The 17,206-nt window shown below is 39.2% G+C and overlaps 1 protein-coding gene across 5 annotated transcripts in view; it reads left to right on the top strand.

The window, feature by feature from the left end:
• The window catches only part of VPS13C (vacuolar protein sorting 13 homolog C), a 207,616-nt gene that overhangs the window by 31,022 nt on the left and 159,388 nt on the right, over positions 1-17,206 (top strand). For 3 of the 5 annotated variants that reach the window (XR_007910408.3, XM_051822342.3, XM_051822344.3), the window contains exons 7-14: positions 2,420-2,485; positions 2,755-2,864; positions 4,915-4,974; positions 7,519-7,578; positions 8,709-8,789; positions 9,869-9,926; positions 14,045-14,172; positions 16,012-16,118. Coding sequence is in view for 4 of the 5 variants with exons in the window: in XM_051822342.3 (XP_051678302.3) it covers positions 2,420-2,485; positions 2,755-2,864; positions 4,915-4,974; positions 7,519-7,578; positions 8,709-8,789; positions 9,869-9,926; positions 14,045-14,172; positions 16,012-16,118 (670 nt within the window). In the remaining variant the exon portion in view is untranslated. The remainder of the gene's footprint in view (positions 1-2,419; positions 2,486-2,754; positions 2,865-4,914; positions 4,975-7,518; positions 7,579-8,708; positions 8,790-9,868; positions 9,927-14,044; positions 14,173-16,011; positions 16,119-17,206) is intronic. The other 2 variants (XM_051822343.3, XM_051822345.3) reach the window with 1 other exon arrangement.

Here is a 17,206-nt window from a genome sequence, read left to right as displayed (position 1 = left end):
AGTCAGTCCCAAGAAAATATGCTTTTAATAACTACATGTAATACATATTTTTTACTTTTAAATGATTGAGTAAACATTTAAAACACTTCTCAGTTTTGATTTCCAGTATGGTAAAGTATTAGTAGTTCTAATTCACATAAACGAAAAGCTCATGGAGCTCTTCTGGTTTTAAGTGTGTTGAAGGATTCTGAAGACAAAATATTTGGAAACTGCTTTAGAGTGTGATTGAGCATCATACATTTATTATTCATCTACTTAAAGAGAAACTTTCTCAAAGAAAGAATTATGTAGTGCTCAGGTTGTATTGGAGATAGAAGAGTTTTAAACCTGCCTGGTGCATCTAGCATTGAGATTAAAGGCTGAAGAGGGGCTAGAACAAACGTGAAACCAGAAAGTCAGGATGTCAGCCATGAAGATTATACCCAGGCAGCAGAACCTGTCTCTGAAAGAAGTTCTGGTGCAGTGGAGTAGTTTCCAGGGCTAGTCTGGCTTTTTAACTTGGTTCTTTTCAAATGGTATTTCTTTTGGAACTTTTTCTATGTATTAATTTATGCCTGAAACAGAGTTGGGGACTATCAGTGTGGTAAGAAATACTTAGTATCAGCATTGTCCAGATTCTGTTATATATCTAGTAAACATTTTGTTCTTGAAACTTAAGGTTTTATTCTTGCAATCCAGGATTTGTTTCTCAATTTTTGTAGCAGGACAATTTGCCTAAATATATCAAGAAAAAAGAAATTAAAATGTTCAAGCTAAATGTCACATATATTCTCTTAAATATGTATAATATAAATTGTGTATATATTTTGTTACAATGTTCATTATGTGGATTTTTTGGATTCATTTAAACTGATAAGTCTCTTATAAGGTCTCCTGGGTGATGGCAAGAGGATTTCTCAGATACTTCAGATACAGAGTAGTCATTGTTTTCTGGAATTCTGTATGAGGTACTGGCCCTGGAGCTGCTTAGAGGAATTAAAGAAAGCCTCAAAGTGAGTAGTGCTAAGTCTGAGATTTGGAAGCTGCTTTGGAGTTTGCCTGGTGGACAGCTTCAGGAAGGGCATTCCAAGTTTATGGAATGAAATGTGTTGAGAGGCATTAGGCAGTAGAAAGTATGGCTTGTTTTGGAAAGTACAAATCCTGTTTCTCTGGTTTCCAGTGCAGGAAGAATGGCAGGAGATAGGACAGGGAGATAGGGGTCATATAAAAGGACTGTCATTGTCATGCAAACATGTTGTGATCTTATCTGGGGGGCTGCAGAGAGCATTTTATTTAGTTATTTATTTTTTAAGGTTTTTTTTTGTTTGTTTGTTTGTTTATTTGAAAGGCAGAGCAATAGAGGGAGAGAGAATACTTCACTCACTGGTTAACTCCCCAAATGGCTACCATGGCTGGCTAGGCTGATCCAGAGCCAGGAGCCAGGAGCTTCTTCCAGGTCTCCCATGTGGGTACAGTGGCTCAAGGATTTGAGCCCTCTTCCACTGCTTTCCCAGGCCATTAGCAATGAACTGGATCAAAAGTGGAGCAGTGGAACTTGAATGCGCGTGCATATGGGATGCCAGTGTTGCTGGCTGTGGCTTAACCTGCTATGCCACAATGCCAGCCTCTGAAGGGAGAGCCTTTTAATAATTTTGAACAAGAGATTGAGTTGATGACTAGCATTTTAGAAGATCTGTCAGGTAGTAGTACAGAGGGTAGAGGTGAGGCTGGAGTCCAGAGGCCAGCAAATGAAACAGAGACTGCTTCAGAAGTTCAGACTGGATGTGATGCCTAGTACGTAGTTCAGTGTGAAGAAAGTTGGGTTATACCAAAATGTAGTGAAGAAATACCAAATGAAAAAGGATGAAGTTTTAACAAGAGTACTCAGCTAATTCAGTGTTGGTTTTTTTTTTTTTTTTTTTTTTGCCATTTTTATATACTTCATATCCTTAAGTTAATATTTTTGGTTGTGAGGTGAGTCATCAAGAATTCATCTGTCCACAACCTGCCCATTCATTTCATTTGTGTTCTATGTCCCTCCCTCACATTTATGAAAACTTTCCTCTGAAAGTTTTATATTCTCTCATTATTACATTTCCCATATTTTGGCTCCATATTGAAATTAAAATGAAATTTTGTATTGTGAAGTCATTAATAATATAAAGGGCGTTGCAAGTAGACATTTTACCCAATTTTTGTATAATTGCAACTGCCAAGCTATTTTCTAGATTAAAGAAGGTTAATCTTTACTGAAGAAGGTTATTCTAGACAGATGCAAGCTTGTGAGTTTGTGTTTGTATTGAAGTAACAGGTCAGTTTAGAATAAGATAAGGTTACTTGTATCAGAATTTGCTGTCAGGAAGAATTCTCTTGTTTTCTGTCCTCTAGTCTGCTAACTTGAATTTTATCCTTTTCTCACTAAAATGCTTCCACTGAGAAGGACGTAAACGTAAAAAGCACAAAAAACATTTTAAGAAACGTTTTAAAGGTCTTGATCGCTCAAAAGGTAGGTAAAGTAGTTTTTATGCCATGTGTTGTTTATACACATTGCCACTTGCTTTCTGTCTTGGAAGGTGAAAATGAATGTTAGATTACAATGTAACTCAAAAATAAGTTTAAAGTTGCAAATGTATATAAAATCTGAAGTAAATCTAAAAGACCCTAAAATAGGTGGTCATTTTCATCAAGTATGCCTTAGCTCTCCTTTGATCATTGATGGTAAAGTATGTGAGAATTTCAACTCCTGAAGTTGTTTTTTTTTTTGTTTTTTTATAGATAAGCCAAAAGAAGCAAAAAAAGATACATTTTTTGAAAAATTGGCAACTCAAATAATAAAAAATGTACAAGTAAAAATCACAGACATTCACATTAAATATGAAGATGATGTAAGTAACCTCAATTTATTTGGTTTACATGAATCCACTGTGTCACAGAGCCCCCTCATGACCATACCATTTTTTATGATTTTTAAACATCTTTAAAAATGTCTAAAAGAATAATAGTGTACATTGTGGTACAGTTTTAATCACTGTGAAGATCATAAATTATATACCATTTAGAAACTGAGTAGAAGCTTAATATTGGAAGATTTTAGATAAAGGAATTGAAGACATTAAATATTAAGAATCTTGGGGCTGGAGTGGTGCAGAAAGGTAAGCCACCACCTGCGATGCTGCCATCCCATGAGTGCCGGTTGCAGTCCTGGCTGCTCCACTTCCCATCCAGCTCCCTGCTAAAGTGCTTGGAAAGCAGTGGAGGATGGACCAAGTGCTTGGACCCCTTCACTTATGTGGGAGACCCGGATGGTGTTATAGGCTCATAGCTTCAGCCTGGCCCAGCCCCTACCATTGCAGCTGTCTGGGGAGTGAACCAGCAGATGGAAGAGCTCTCTCTCTGTTACGTTCTCTGTTTAACACTTCCTTTCAAGTACATAAAAAATCCTTAAAAAAGAATCCAGAGTTTTCCCTAATATGGTATAATTTTTTTTTTTTCCATTTTGTTTGAAAGACAGAGAGACAGAGATTTTCCATTCAGTGGTTCACTTACTGGGTTTCTGAAACATCCAGGGCTGGGCCAGGCTGAAGCCAGGTACCTAGAATTTAATGCTTGTCTTCCATTTGGGTGGCAACAGCTTAAGCTGCCTCCCAAAGTGTGCACTAGCAAGAAGCTGGATTGGAAGCCAAGTAGCTGGACCTCAAAACCAGGCACTGCATTATGGGTTATTGGCATCTCAGGTGGTGACTACTGTGCCAAATGCCTACCCCAGTAATTTTGAAGTAACAAAAAAATTGAAGACTTAAAGAGACAATTAACTTTTTTCTTTTTTTCTTTTAAAAGATTTTTTTTTGTTTGTTTATTTGAAAGTCAGTGTTAGAGAGGGAGAGACAGACAGATCTTTGATCTGCTGGTTCACTCCTTAGAAGGCTGCAATGGCTTGGACTGGGCCAGGCCGAAGCCAGGAGCCAGGAGCCAGGAGCTTCTTCTAAGTCTCCCACATGGGTTGCAGGAACTCAAGCACTTGGGCCATCTTCTGATGCTTTTCCCAGGCCATTAGTAGAGAGAGCTGCATCAGAAGTGGAGCAGCCAAAACATGAACTGGTGTCCATATGGGATACTGGTGGCCGACGCCGTGGCACACTAGGCTAATCCTCCACTTTCGGTGCCGGCACCCTGGGTTCTAGTCCCGGTTGGGGCGCCGGATTCTGTCTCAGTTGCTCCTCTTCCAGTCCAGCTCTCTTCTGTGGCCCAGGAAGGCAGTGGAGGATGGCCCAAGTGGTTGGGCCCTGCACCTGCATGGGAGACCAGGGGAAGCACCTGGCTCCTGGCTTTGGATCGGCGCAGCGTGCCGGCCGAAGCAGCCATTTGGAGGGTGAACCAACAGAAGGAAGACCTTTCTGTCTCTCTCTCTGTGTCTAACTCTGCCTGTCAAAAAATAAATAAATAAATAAATAAATAAATAAATAATATGGGATACTGGCATTGCAGTTGGCAGCTTTCCTACTATGTTGCAAAGCCGGTCCAATGGTTCACATTTCTAATCATGAAAACCTTAAATGTTTTAAAATGATTATTGGCAGTACTGTTGTCTGTAACACCTTGTTTTATTTATCTTGGAGAACATCTTTCATGATACACATAAGGAGACTATCTCTTTTTAACTTTGTCGAGAGGAGTCTTTTTAATCCTAGTCATGAGTCTGCTTTCTAGTAAGAAGAGTTCCCCAGGGAAAGTATGATATTAATGTTGTAGAAGTGTAAGATGTATACCAGATGTGGGCCCTCATGGCCACGTTATTGCTTTCCTCCCCTTTCTTTTCCACACACCAAGCTGGGTTGTGTGACTGACTTGTGTACTCCGCTGCATGTTGTACAGGGTTGGGTGTGGGTGGATTCACTCCCACCGTCATTTAATATAATGTCACCTTTTCTTTGGTAGGTTACTGATCCAAAGCGACCTCTTTCGTTTGGTGTCACACTTGGAGAACTTAGTCTATTGGTAATGTTGGCCTTGTTGTTTAAATTTTCTATGGATCTTGTATTATTTTGAAGTCACAGGCTGAACTGCTTAAAATCAATAATGCTACAAATAGCTGTTATATTTTTAATGCATTATCTGGTACAGCTTTTCTAGAAGTTCACTATTCATAATGATGCTATTATTAACACTTTCTAATATTTTTTGTCTTTCCATGTAACAAATATGAATGTGAAACAATGTGATAGAAATTAAAAGCTTTATCTAAAACATTTGGGAAAAGAAGATAAATTTTTGTAGTTATGTACTCTTACCTGGTATAGATAGATACACATAGCTACATGTCTGTGTGTTATGGGGGGTGTATGTCAATTCATTTTGATTAAGTGTTTTATAATTTGGTTTGTTTTCTTCTTAAGTATCTTTTTTTTTTTTTAAAAGGCTTTATTTATTTATTTGAGAGGTAGAGTTACTGACAGTGAGAGGGAGAGACAGAGAGAAAGGTCCTCTATCTGCTGGTCCACTCCCCAAATGGCCACAATAGCTGGAGCTGAGCTGATCCTCAGCTAGGAACCAGGATCTTCCTCCGGGTCTCCTACATAAGTGCAGGAGCCCAAGCGCTCAGGCCACCCTCTATTCCCTTCCCAGGCCATAGCAGAGAGCCAGATCAGAGGTCTTGAACCGGCACCCATATGGGATGCTGGTGCCTCAGGTGGAGGATTAACCCACTGTGCCACAGCGCCGACCCCCTTAAATATCTTTTAAAGATAGGGAGTTGTGTATATACAGGCAGGGCATTTTTTTTTTCCTATTATGGGCAAATAAATTGTAGGTAACATGTTGTAGTGAAGAAAGAGAAAAGAAATTGGGTTTTTCTATTGCACAAAATATGTGATTCACTTATATACATTTAAAGTTAAGGGCAGTGAACAATAAATCATACCTGTTATGGGTTTGCCTTTATGAATAGTTGCGTGGGTAGGGCCTCAGTAGGGAAAGAAACTACATTCAGTGATACAATAGCACCTATCTTTTAGTATTGATTAAATGCCATAGTTTGTGTAAAGCACTTGGCACATTGTCTGGCTCATTTATTTTCTGCTTCAGCTACTACAGTGGCTAGAAGAGTAACAGAAACAGCTAACCTACTTGTTTTCTTCTTCCGAATTATAATCGTACTAGATCTAAGGTAATCTTTCTTCTGCTCTGGATCTCAACTATTCCTTTCCAGCCTCTAGCCTCCCAGCTGTCGCTCCCCCTCTTCGTGGGGGAACGACACAGGACCCTGTGCTGTTCTTTTGTCTGCTCGGCCCTCCCCGGGTTTGCTGCTGGTTCTTCCCGGGTTTTGGCACCATTATGTCGCTCCCCGTCTTCGTGGAGGAACGACACAGGACCCTGCGCTGTTCTTTCGTCTGCTCAGCCCTCCCCGGGTTGGCTGCCGTCCCTTCCACCTCCGTGGAAGGGCGGTTCCCCCTGGCCACTTTCCCCACTTCCGCAGGGGAGCAGCACACCGCCGGCCGGCTCTCTCGGGGGCTGCACAGGTGTTCCTTCAGATAGATGTTCCCCTTAGATGTTCCTGGTGCATGTTGTCTCTCTCCTCCTTTATAGTCCTTCCACCATTCCCAACTCTGCTACCCACACGCCGAGTATGCTGCTCTCCTCCAATCAGGAGCAGGTCCTGCTGTTTATTGGTTGAACTGGAGGCAGCTGTGTAGAAGCTGTTTCTCCCTTCTCAGCGCCATATTGTGGGAGAGCAGATGCATAGAATAAGTCTTAATTCCAGTAACTTAGTCTAGTCCGAGTTGCTCCCCACACCCAGCCTCCCCTCCTCCCTCTGTTCCTTCTTTCATAATTTCTCTCTCCTATATCTCTCTCTACTCTGTGTAAGCATTTAAATACCTTGAGGTCTTGTTCTTTACAACAAAATAAAAAAGTCTCTTTTAACCACCCCTTCCCCCACCCTATCCCCCAGGTTCCATCTGACTGCTTCCTTCTCTTTATCTTCTCTTTCCAGCTAGACCTTTGGAGAGAATTTTCTGCCTTTGTTCTTTCTGTACCTTCTGTTGACTCCTTACCCTCTGTACTTTGACTGTTATGCTACTCTGAAACTCTGTTTAACCCGTTCATCAGTAATGCCCTTATTTAAGTTTAGTATTTTGGCACTGCTGTCTGCTCTTTCTGGAAACATGGTCATGCTGTGCTTTCTGTCCTCTGCCAGCTTCCTTCCTCCTTCACAGTTCATCAGTTTCTTTTTAAGAGGATGTGTGGCTTCTTCAGTAGTGTGTAGGCCAGCACTGTTTTTATTCATACTTATTCTTTCCACAGTCTAGACACATAGTAGCCTTGTTAGTTATTTTCTGAATGAATTCGGTCCTCTTGTTCCTTTATTTTCAATTTTTTCTTAGATTTTTGCCATGTACTTGGAAATATGTAAAGAAACATAGCTAACAGCCAACATTAGCTAGATGTCTTTTCTTACTAAACTTTTGCTATAGTTTACAAATATTAGAGCACTATTTTGTGGCATATAGACCACATTTCACAATTACTGTCTTTTTTCTTCAGACTACAAATGAACATTGGACACCATGCATATTAAATGAAGAAGAAAAAATTATATACAAGGTATTATATTATTGTTAAAATAAAAATTTCTTGTTAGCTTCCTAAGTGCAAATATTTGCTGTGTTTTCTGGAAGAAACTGTGATGCAGCAGAGCATGCCATTGTACTGAGTTGAAAGTCTGGGGTTTGGCTTAGACTCTGTGTCTTACTAACCAGGCAACCTTCTATAAAAATTCCCTACTGTGAGGCTTAGATTCTTCACTGTGAAATGAAGAAACTGGACAAGATTTGTATATGCCAAATGGTGTTATTGAGGTCTTGTTAGATGTTGCAGAAAAAGCATTCTCCAGTCACATAAGATTAATAAGTAAAGTACTCAGTTATACATGATTAAACAGTGTGCTTCATTTTTTTTTTTTTTTGAAGATTTATTTTATTTATTTGAAAGGCAGAGGCAGAGAGAGAGAGAGAGAGGTCTTCCATCCACTGGTTCACTCCCCATATGGCTACAATGGCTGGAACTGAGCCGATCCAAAGCCAGGAGCTTCTTCTGGGTCTCCAGTGTGGGTGTAGGGGCCCAAGGAGTTGGGCCACCTTCCACTGCTTTCCCAGACACACTAGCAGGGAGCTGGATTGGAAGTGGAGCAGCCAGGACTTGAACCGGCCCTATATGAGATGGTGGTGCTGCAGGCTGGGGCTTTAACCCACTGCATCACAGTACCGCCCCTCATATTGTTTTAAACTACAGGACTTCACAATGCATTAAATATGCTAATAGATACTGTGACGTTGTAAAAGCTGTGTTATTTAGTATGTAGCTTTCCCGCCTTGTTAATTATAGAATCCTTTCTGCTGTCCCTCCTCTTGTGACAGTCATTCACATCTGCTGGAGGGATCATGTCTTTCTTATTCAGCAAGGCATTTACAAGTTCTGTTAAATGCTAAATTATCAATAAATATTTGATAATTGAATGAGTAGACCTATTGGAAATTGTGTCCCTAGAATCAGTTTAGCAATTGTTAATTATAAAGTCTATGAATAACATGAATATTCCCCTCCCCCTCGTATGTGTATTATATTTTTCCTTTGAGAGTTCAAAATGGCAGTTTAGTGAACATGAGAGTACTTTTTAATGTTGATTCATAACATTTTCAGTGTGTTGCTTGATGGCCTTCATTTCTCTTTTTTAGCTTATAAAACTTGATAGCCTCAGTGCTTACTGGAACGTGAACTGCAGCATGTCCTACCGGGGATCAAGGGAGCGGATCTTGGTAATTCCCACTTAGACCTGGAAGAGCTAAACAGACTCCTGGGTTTGCTGAACAGAAGAGGTCCTGAGTGAGGACAAGATGCCAGTCATTTGTTTAACCTGAGTGCCACTAAATGATAATGTGCATTAGGAACATTTTTTGGAATCTAATCTGTATCTTCAAAAAAGCAGTTTTGTTTTTGAAGATCTTTGAGAAATTAATCACTAGACATTGATTTGAGAATCTATACTATTGAATTAAAACTGCATTTAGTTTGTTTACATTTGTTTTGATGGCATTCTTGTTACGTTATGGTATTTGGTATGAGAATGATCAAGAGTATTGTTAATGATGATAGTTTATCAGATAAAGCATATATGTTGGCAGTTGTTTTAAGCATTCTGATGATTCCCTGAGTAGTTGAAGATTACAATCTGAATATGCTAAGCCAGTCTTAGTCATCTTTTTTTACTTATAGGTAAAAGGAAGAATGGTTGAATTCTCTGAACTGGATTAATTTCAAGATTCTGTCTTGTATTTTTCAGAAAGATACTGTAACTAATCTTCTTGAGATTCAATGATTGTTTATAGTCCTTGTCTCTTGTTGAGGAACAGTGTTTTTTTTCTTCATTTTTTATTTGTTGAACTCTTTACTTATTGTAGAGTTAATTTTATGAGTATAAAGTAAACTGAAAATAGATCTTTCTAAAAATTAAGAGTGGGAATAGGAGAGGGAGGAGGAAAAAGAATGCGTGGGCAGGAGGGAAGTTAGAGTGGGAAGTATCACTGTATCTATGTATCTAAGTATCTGTATCTATGAAATACATGAAATTTGTATACCTTAAATAAAATTAAAGAGCCCAAAAAAACAAATCTTTTTAAGAATCAGAGAGGAATACAGTATTTATAATATTGTTTCTAGGTATTTTGAATCTATATATTAATAAAATTTATCTTTATTGTATAATGTATTCTTTATATAGGCTAGTAGTAAAAAAGATAAAGATACTGACATAAGAACCAGTTTTTTTTGGTGTGTGTGTGGTGAATATGTGTGCATTTTCATTTTCCTTCTCATAAAATTTTAATTTTTCATTTAGGATCAGCTGAAAAGTGAAATTCTTACAAGTAGAAATATACCCCCAAACCATCAATATGGTAAGTAATTATCAACGTTTATTTCATGTTACAGGAAGAAACATGGCATTTAATACTTGCTTGTAGTGTACTTTTTATGATAAATTTGCTTTCACAAGCAGAACATATTAATTTTATACCTTAGTTTTGTGATGCAACATAACTCTCCATTTAGGAGAGTAAGAGAAAAAAGGTTAGTGTAGCTGTAGCTCACTCCTTGCATCCTGCTTTGACCTCCATGTTTTCTTCATACGTATTAGCCATTTTCTTTGATATAGGATTTAGGTTTTTGTTCTTTGATTTTTTAGATAACTGAGAAAATTATGGTGTCTAGATTACTCCTAGTGAGGTCACTATTGTGGTGTTTAGACAAACCAGCAACTGTAGACATTTTTTTTTTAACTTTTATTTAATGAATATAAATTTCCAAAGTACAGCTTATGGATTACAATGGCTTCCCCCCCCATAACTTCCCTCCCACCCGCAACCCTCCCCTTTCCCGCTCCTCTCCCCTTCCATTGACATCAAGATTCAATTTCAATTCTCTTTATATACAGAAGATCAGTTTAGCATATATTAAGTAAAGATTTTAACAGTTTGCACCCACACAGAAACACAAAGTGAAAAATACTGTTTGAGTACTAGTTATAGCATTAAATCACACTGTACAGCACATTAAGGACAGAGATCTTGCATGAGGAGTAAGTGCACAGTGACTCCTGTTGTTGACTTAACAAATTGACACACTTGTTTATGGCATCAGTAATCACCCTAGGCTCTTGTCATGAGTTTCCAAGGCTATGGAAGCCTTTTGAGTTCACCGACTCTGATCTTATTTAGACAAGGTCATAGTCAAAGTGGAAGTTCTCTCCTCCCTTCAGAAAAAGGTACCTCCTTCTTTGATGACCTGTTCTTTCCACTGGGATCTCACTCGTGGAGATCTTTCATTTAGGTCATTTTTTTCCTCAGAGTGTCTTGGCTTTCCATGCCTGAAATACTCTCATGGGCTTTTCAGCCGGATCCACATGCCTTAAGGGCTGATTCTGAGGCCAGAGTGCTGTTTAGGACATCTGCCATTCTATGAGTCTGCTGTGTATCTCGCTTCCCATGTTGGATCGTTCTCTCCCTTTTTTATTCTATCAGTTAATATTTGCAGACACTAGTCTTGTTTATGTGATCCCTTTGGCTCTTAGTCCTATCATTATGATCAATTGTGAACAGAAATTGATCACTGGGACTAGTGAGATGGCATTGGTACATGCCCCCTTGATGGGATTGAATTGAAACCCCCTGGTATGTTTCTAACTCTACCATTTGGGGCAAGTCAGCTTGAGCATGTCCCAAATTGCACATCTCTTCCCTCTCTTATTCCCACTCTTATATTTAACAGCGATCACTTTTCTGTTAAGTTTCAACACTTAAGAATAACTGTGTATTGATTACAGTATTCAACCAAAAGTATTAAGTAGAACAAACATAAAAAAATACTAAGAGGGATAATGTATTAAGTTGTTCATCAACAGTCAGGGCAAGGGCTGATCAAGTCACTGTTTCTCATAGTGTTCATTTCACTTGAACAGGTTTCCTTTTTGGTGTTCGGTTAGTTGTCACTGATCAGGGAGAACAATGATATTTGTCCCTTTGGGACTGGCTTATTTCACTCAGCATAATGTTTTCCAAATTCCTAACAGGGATCACTTTTCAGTTAAAATTTAAACACCTAAGAATAATTGTGTGTTAATTACAGAGTTCAACCAATAGTACTAGAACAAAAAAAATACGGAAATGGATAAAGTATTACATTGTACATCAACAGTCAGGACAAGAGCTGATCAAGTCACTGTTTCTTATAGTGTCCATTTCACTTCAACAGGTTTCCCCTTTGGTGCTCAGTTAGTTGTTGCCGATCAGGGAGACCATATGATATTTGTCCCTTTGGGACTGGCTTAGTTCACTCAGCATGATGTTTTTCAGACTCCTCCATCTTGTTGCAAATAACTGGGTTTCATTGTTTTTGACTGCTGTATAGTATTCTATAGAGTACATGTCCCATAATTTCTTTATCCAGTCTACTGTTGATGGGCATTTGGGTTGGTTCCAGGTCTTAGCTATTGTGAATTGAGCTGCAATAAACATTAATGTGCAGACAGCTTTTTTGTTTGCCAATTTAATTTCCTTTGGGTAAATTCCAAGGAGAACTCTAGACATTTTTTAAAGTGAGCCTTTCTGTTTCTTTTCGGCCTCACCTTTATTTTAAAAGTAGATCTCTGACAAAGCTGCCTGCTTATTTATTCATTAATCCCAGTTGCTTTCTCCATTTCAGTTTTAGTCTAAAGAAGCTTTTTGTTTTTGTTTTATTTTGTGTACCCCATTGTTATTCTCAGCCCTGACTACTGTGTTCTCCCATATTCCATATTAACTCTGATTCACTGTTCTTTTCCTCTTCTACAGCCATTGGGGATGACAGTTGCTTCTTTCTCTTATGTTCATAGAGCCTTGTGTTTAATGTTGGCAGTGTTTTTTTTTTTTTTTCAAAATTTATTTATTTACTTGAAAGGCAGATACACAGAGAGAATGAGGCAGAGAGACAGAAAAGTCTTCCATCCACTGGTTCACTCCCCAAATGGCTGCATTGGCCAGAGCTGCGCTGATCTGAAGCCAGGAGCCAGGAGCTTCTTCCGGGTCTCCCACATGGATTCAGGGGCCCAAGGACTTGGGCCATCTGCTGCTGCTTTCCCAGGCCATAGCAGAGAGCTGGTTCGCAAGTAGAGCAGCCAAGACTCAAACTGGTAGACATATGGAATGCCAGCATTGCAGGTGGCAGCTTTACTTACTACTACACAATGGGCAATGTTTTCAAATGCTGATAGTTTTGTTACAGCATTTATCTCATTGATGAGAAAATTAGTTCAGAAAAACCTACAAGATCATTCTTAGGCATTTTTCTATTTATAAATACAGTTGAAATTTTTGTACAATCTTACACAAATTGTATTTACCATAAGGTTCCACAGTTTCTATAATATTAATACTATTCAAATTAAAATTTATCACCTTGGGGCCGATGCTGTAGTGTAGTGGGCTAAGCCTCTGCCTGTGGTGCTGGTATCCTATATAGGCACCAGTTCATGTCCTGGCTGCTCCTCTTCCCATCTAGCTCTCTGCTTATGGCCTGGGAAAGCAATGGAGGATGGCTGAGGTGCTTGGGCCCCTGCAACCATGTAGGAGACCCAGAAGAGGCTCCTGGCTTCAGATTGGCCTGGCTCTGGCCATTGTGGCCATTTGTGGAGTGAACCAGCAGATGGAAGACTTTTGCCTCTCTCTGTATTTCTGCCTTTCAAATAAATAAAATAAATCTTAAAAAAAAATAAAGAAGTTGTTTGAAAGTCCAAGAAAGAGGGAGAAAGAAATCTCCCATCTGTTGATTTGTTCCCCAAATGTCTGTAATAGCCATGGCTGGGTCAGGCTGAAGCCAGGAGCTTGGAACCCTTTCTGGGTCCCTCACGTAGGTGACAGGAACCCATGTACTGGAGCCATCATCTGCTGCCTCACAGGGTGCACATTAGCAGGAAGCTGGATATGAAATAGAGTCAGGAGTTGCACCCAAGGACTCTGATACGGGATGTGAGCATCCCAAGTGGCGCCTGAATCTGTCAAACACCTGTGCCCGTAGTAGTATTTTTTTATTTAATATTTATTTATTTACTTCAAAGGCAGACAGAGAAAGAGAGAGATTGATCGATTGATTGATCTTCTATCTGCTGGTTCACTCCCCAGATGGCTACAGTGGCTTGCTGGGGCTAGGCCAAGCCAAAGCCAGGAGCCAGTATTTTTAATGAGTAATAAAATGGCGAGGAAGGCAAGCCTAATTTTACACATTCTGTGAATAACCAGGAGTAGATTGTGTTTTGTACGTTTGTTACCAAGAATAAGCTCTAGTTTCTTCTTCACTTTATTGAAGTTAACAGTTGGTATTATGTAGATAAATAGATGCTTAAATACTTTCCTTGTAGAGACATTGTTAGACACAGTTTTGATCATTTCTTTTTAGTTTTGGAGTAGCAGTGTTCTCATAATTGTTTACAGCTGTTTGTGTGAAAGAACATGTAAATGTCTTACGTCTTCCCATGTGATGTCAGTTTTCCAGCCATTATCAGCCTCTGCAAAACTCTACATGAATCCTTACGCAGAAAATGAACTCAAAACACCCAAACTGGATGGGAACATAGAAGTGCAAAATATTGCCATTGAGTTGACCAAGCCTCAGGTGAGATTCAGGTGGACATTTTAACCTGGAGTAACTTTTGGTGTTGACTTTCTCTGTGTGTGTTTTTTTTTTTTTTTTAAGATTTATTTATTTATTTGGAAGTCAGAGTTACACAGGGAGAGAAGGAGAGGCAGAGAGAGAGAGAGAGAGATCTTTCATCTGATGGTTCACTCCCCAATTGGCCGCAATGGCCGGAGCTGCGCTGAACCGAAGCTAGGAGCCGGGAGCTTCTTCCGGGTCTCCCACGTGGGTGCAGGGACCCAAGGACTTAGGCCATCTTCTACTGCTTTCCCAGGCCATAGCAGAGAGCTGGATGGGAAGTGGAGCAGCCAGGACTAGAACCGGCATCCTATGGGATGCTGGCGCTTCAGGCTGGGGAGTTAACCCGCTGAGCCACAGCACTGGCCCTGGCTTTCTCTGTTCTTAATAATTATTCCTTCTCTAATGGTCTGGTGGTTCATTCACTTCATTATGTTGAGATTTTATTGAAAAATAAACTTTGTTTATTTTTGCAAGAAAATAAACTTCAAGTTTCAGAAATAACTTACTTTTATCTAATTTTTTCCCTAAATGGTGGGAAAATCTTATCAAACTGTAGTGAATGACATTATTTCTATTGAATTTGCAGTTGTATCTTAAATGTTACAGAGAGGCAGAGGTAGAGAAAGATTTCTTCCATCTGCTGGTTCACTCCCCAGTTGGCCACGAGGGCCGGAGTTGGTTGATCTGAAGCTAGGAGCCAGGAGCTTCCTCCAGGTCTCCCGTGTGGGTGCAGGGGCCCAAGGACTTGGGCCATCTTCTGCAGCTATCCCAGGCCATAGCGGAGAGCTGGATCAGAAGTGGAGCAGCCTGGGGAATTTGAGAAAAGAGTTGGAAGATTATAGGTGAAACGAAGGCAAGAAATTTAGATAATTAAGCTTTTGGCACACTGATGTACATTAAAAATAAAATGCAAGTTGTTTTGTAATTGCAGATTTTCTAGAAGATACAGTAGCAAAGTCAAAAACAGGTGGCATTAACTTTAATAACATTTTATTTAAGCTAACATTCCTGCAGTAGTATCATTTTGACATGTAATCGTTATAAAAATTATGAAACATTTTGTATCCCTTTTCTTCCATTAAGTCTTTAATCTGGAGTATGTTTTATGTTTACAAAGCATTTAAGTCCTGTCTAGAATATTTCAGGTGCTGAATTGCTCACATGGTAAGTAATACTTAGCTAAAATTGCGTTGAGAGAGGTTGTGGGGAGGAAGCTTTCTCCAGCTCCCTGTGGCCTCACTATCTCTCTCTGGATGTTTTTCCTTCAATTTTGAGCTGCTTATCAGATCCACACAGAGTTTCTGTGTTGGTGGTGAGATGGGTGCTTAAATGTCATTTCCTTGGTTCTGTTAGGCAGTAATTTTTGGGAATAATTGGAAAATCAGTTCATTGTTAGCCTTGGCTGAAATAGTGGTCTAGAGGAAAAATACTTTTAGAAATAGGACTATTATCAGATACTGTGTCTCATTGTTTCTAAGATGTACATTTATATCACATTTTAACATACCTGAAAATAGGCTGTATAATATCGATGACATAACAATTTAATCGATGGCACTGGTTTCTTTTGTAGTGGAACCAAAAAATTATGGTACAACTTATAATTGATAGTGTATTAAACTTCATCAATTATATAATTGAGAGTGTATTGAAGTTGATTGATTACAGCATGTTACAGAGTTTGCAGTCAACATTGTTCAGGGTATTTGGTATCTCAATAGTTGGAAAATGGAGTAAAATTTGACCTTTATTCCTGTGTGTAATGTAAAGAACATAATTTTGTTTTTGTTTTTACAGTACTTAAGTATGATTGACCTTTTGGAGTCAGTAGATTATATGGTTAGAAATGCCCCTTACAGGAAATATAAGCCTTATGTGCCACTTCATACCAATAGCCGACAATGGTGAGTTAGAATTTGTTTTTAATTTTGTGAGAAATATATAAATGTATACTTCAGTACACTCAGAGTCAAGAGACCTTTGAAGTTGTGTAGTCTGGCCCCTTCTTTCTTTAATAGACAAGAAGGGAATATCTTTTATTCATGGGAGATTAAAACAGTTCATGTAAAGTTAAGAAGCAACTCTTCATAGATTTGCACAAAAACTTTTAATTCTGTTTTTTCATAGTCTTTTTGAAATATCCTTAAAGGTTCATGTTACTTGATAAACACTCTTGTACTCTCCTTCCTGGATTCCCAAATTCTTAGAATTCAAGACTTTTAACATTTTAAAAGAAGTCTTATCAGTCAGCCTCCTACATGGACTCGGTAGTGAATTGCTTCATGCTGGAAGCATGTTCTGAGAAATGCATCTTTTGGGGACGGTGGATACTGTACTCACCCAGCGAGATGACGAGCTTATCATTAGATTACACAGTCTTGTGGGAGTACTGTCATATGCAGTCCATCGTTATGCAGGACATGACTATTGTTTGTGTTGTGTCTTCCCTTGTCATTTTGATTTGGCATTCTCTCTTCTTGGAAATTACTCCTTTTATTTTTTTTTTTTTTAATTTTATTTATTTATTTGAAAGGTAGAGTTACAGACAGTGAGAGGGAGAGAGGGGAGAGAGAGAGGTCTTCCATCTGCTGGTTCACTCCCCAAATGGCTGCAATGTCTGGAGCCGTGCCGATCTGAAACCAGGAGCCAGGAGCTTCTTCCCGGTCTCCCACATGAGTGAAGGGGCCCAAGCACTTGGGTCATCTTCTACTGCTTTCCCAGACCATAGCAGGGAGCTGGATTGGAAGAGGAGCAGCCAGGACTAGAACCGGCGCTCATAAGGGATGCCGGCACCGCAGGTGGAGGATTAACCCACTGCGCCACAGTGCCGGCCCCAGAAGTAACTCCTTAAGCCGTAGAATTATACTGGATAATTGAAATGTTATTATTGAGCTCTTATAGAATGAACGTTAAGAACAAAAATTTGACAATGTGAGATCTAAAACGTCAAAACTTGTTTATTATTTATAATCCTTGTCTCTATTCCTGTGAA

This window comes from Oryctolagus cuniculus, chromosome 12, assembly GCF_051225735.1.
Source record: "Oryctolagus cuniculus isolate XC-2025 breed Fujian yellow rabbit chromosome 12, ASM5122573v1, whole genome shotgun sequence".
In the NCBI taxonomy this organism is placed as follows: Eukaryota; Metazoa; Chordata; class Mammalia; order Lagomorpha; family Leporidae; genus Oryctolagus; species Oryctolagus cuniculus.
Note: the sequence above shows the minus strand (reverse complement) of the source record. Positions and strands in the feature narration are given on the sequence as shown.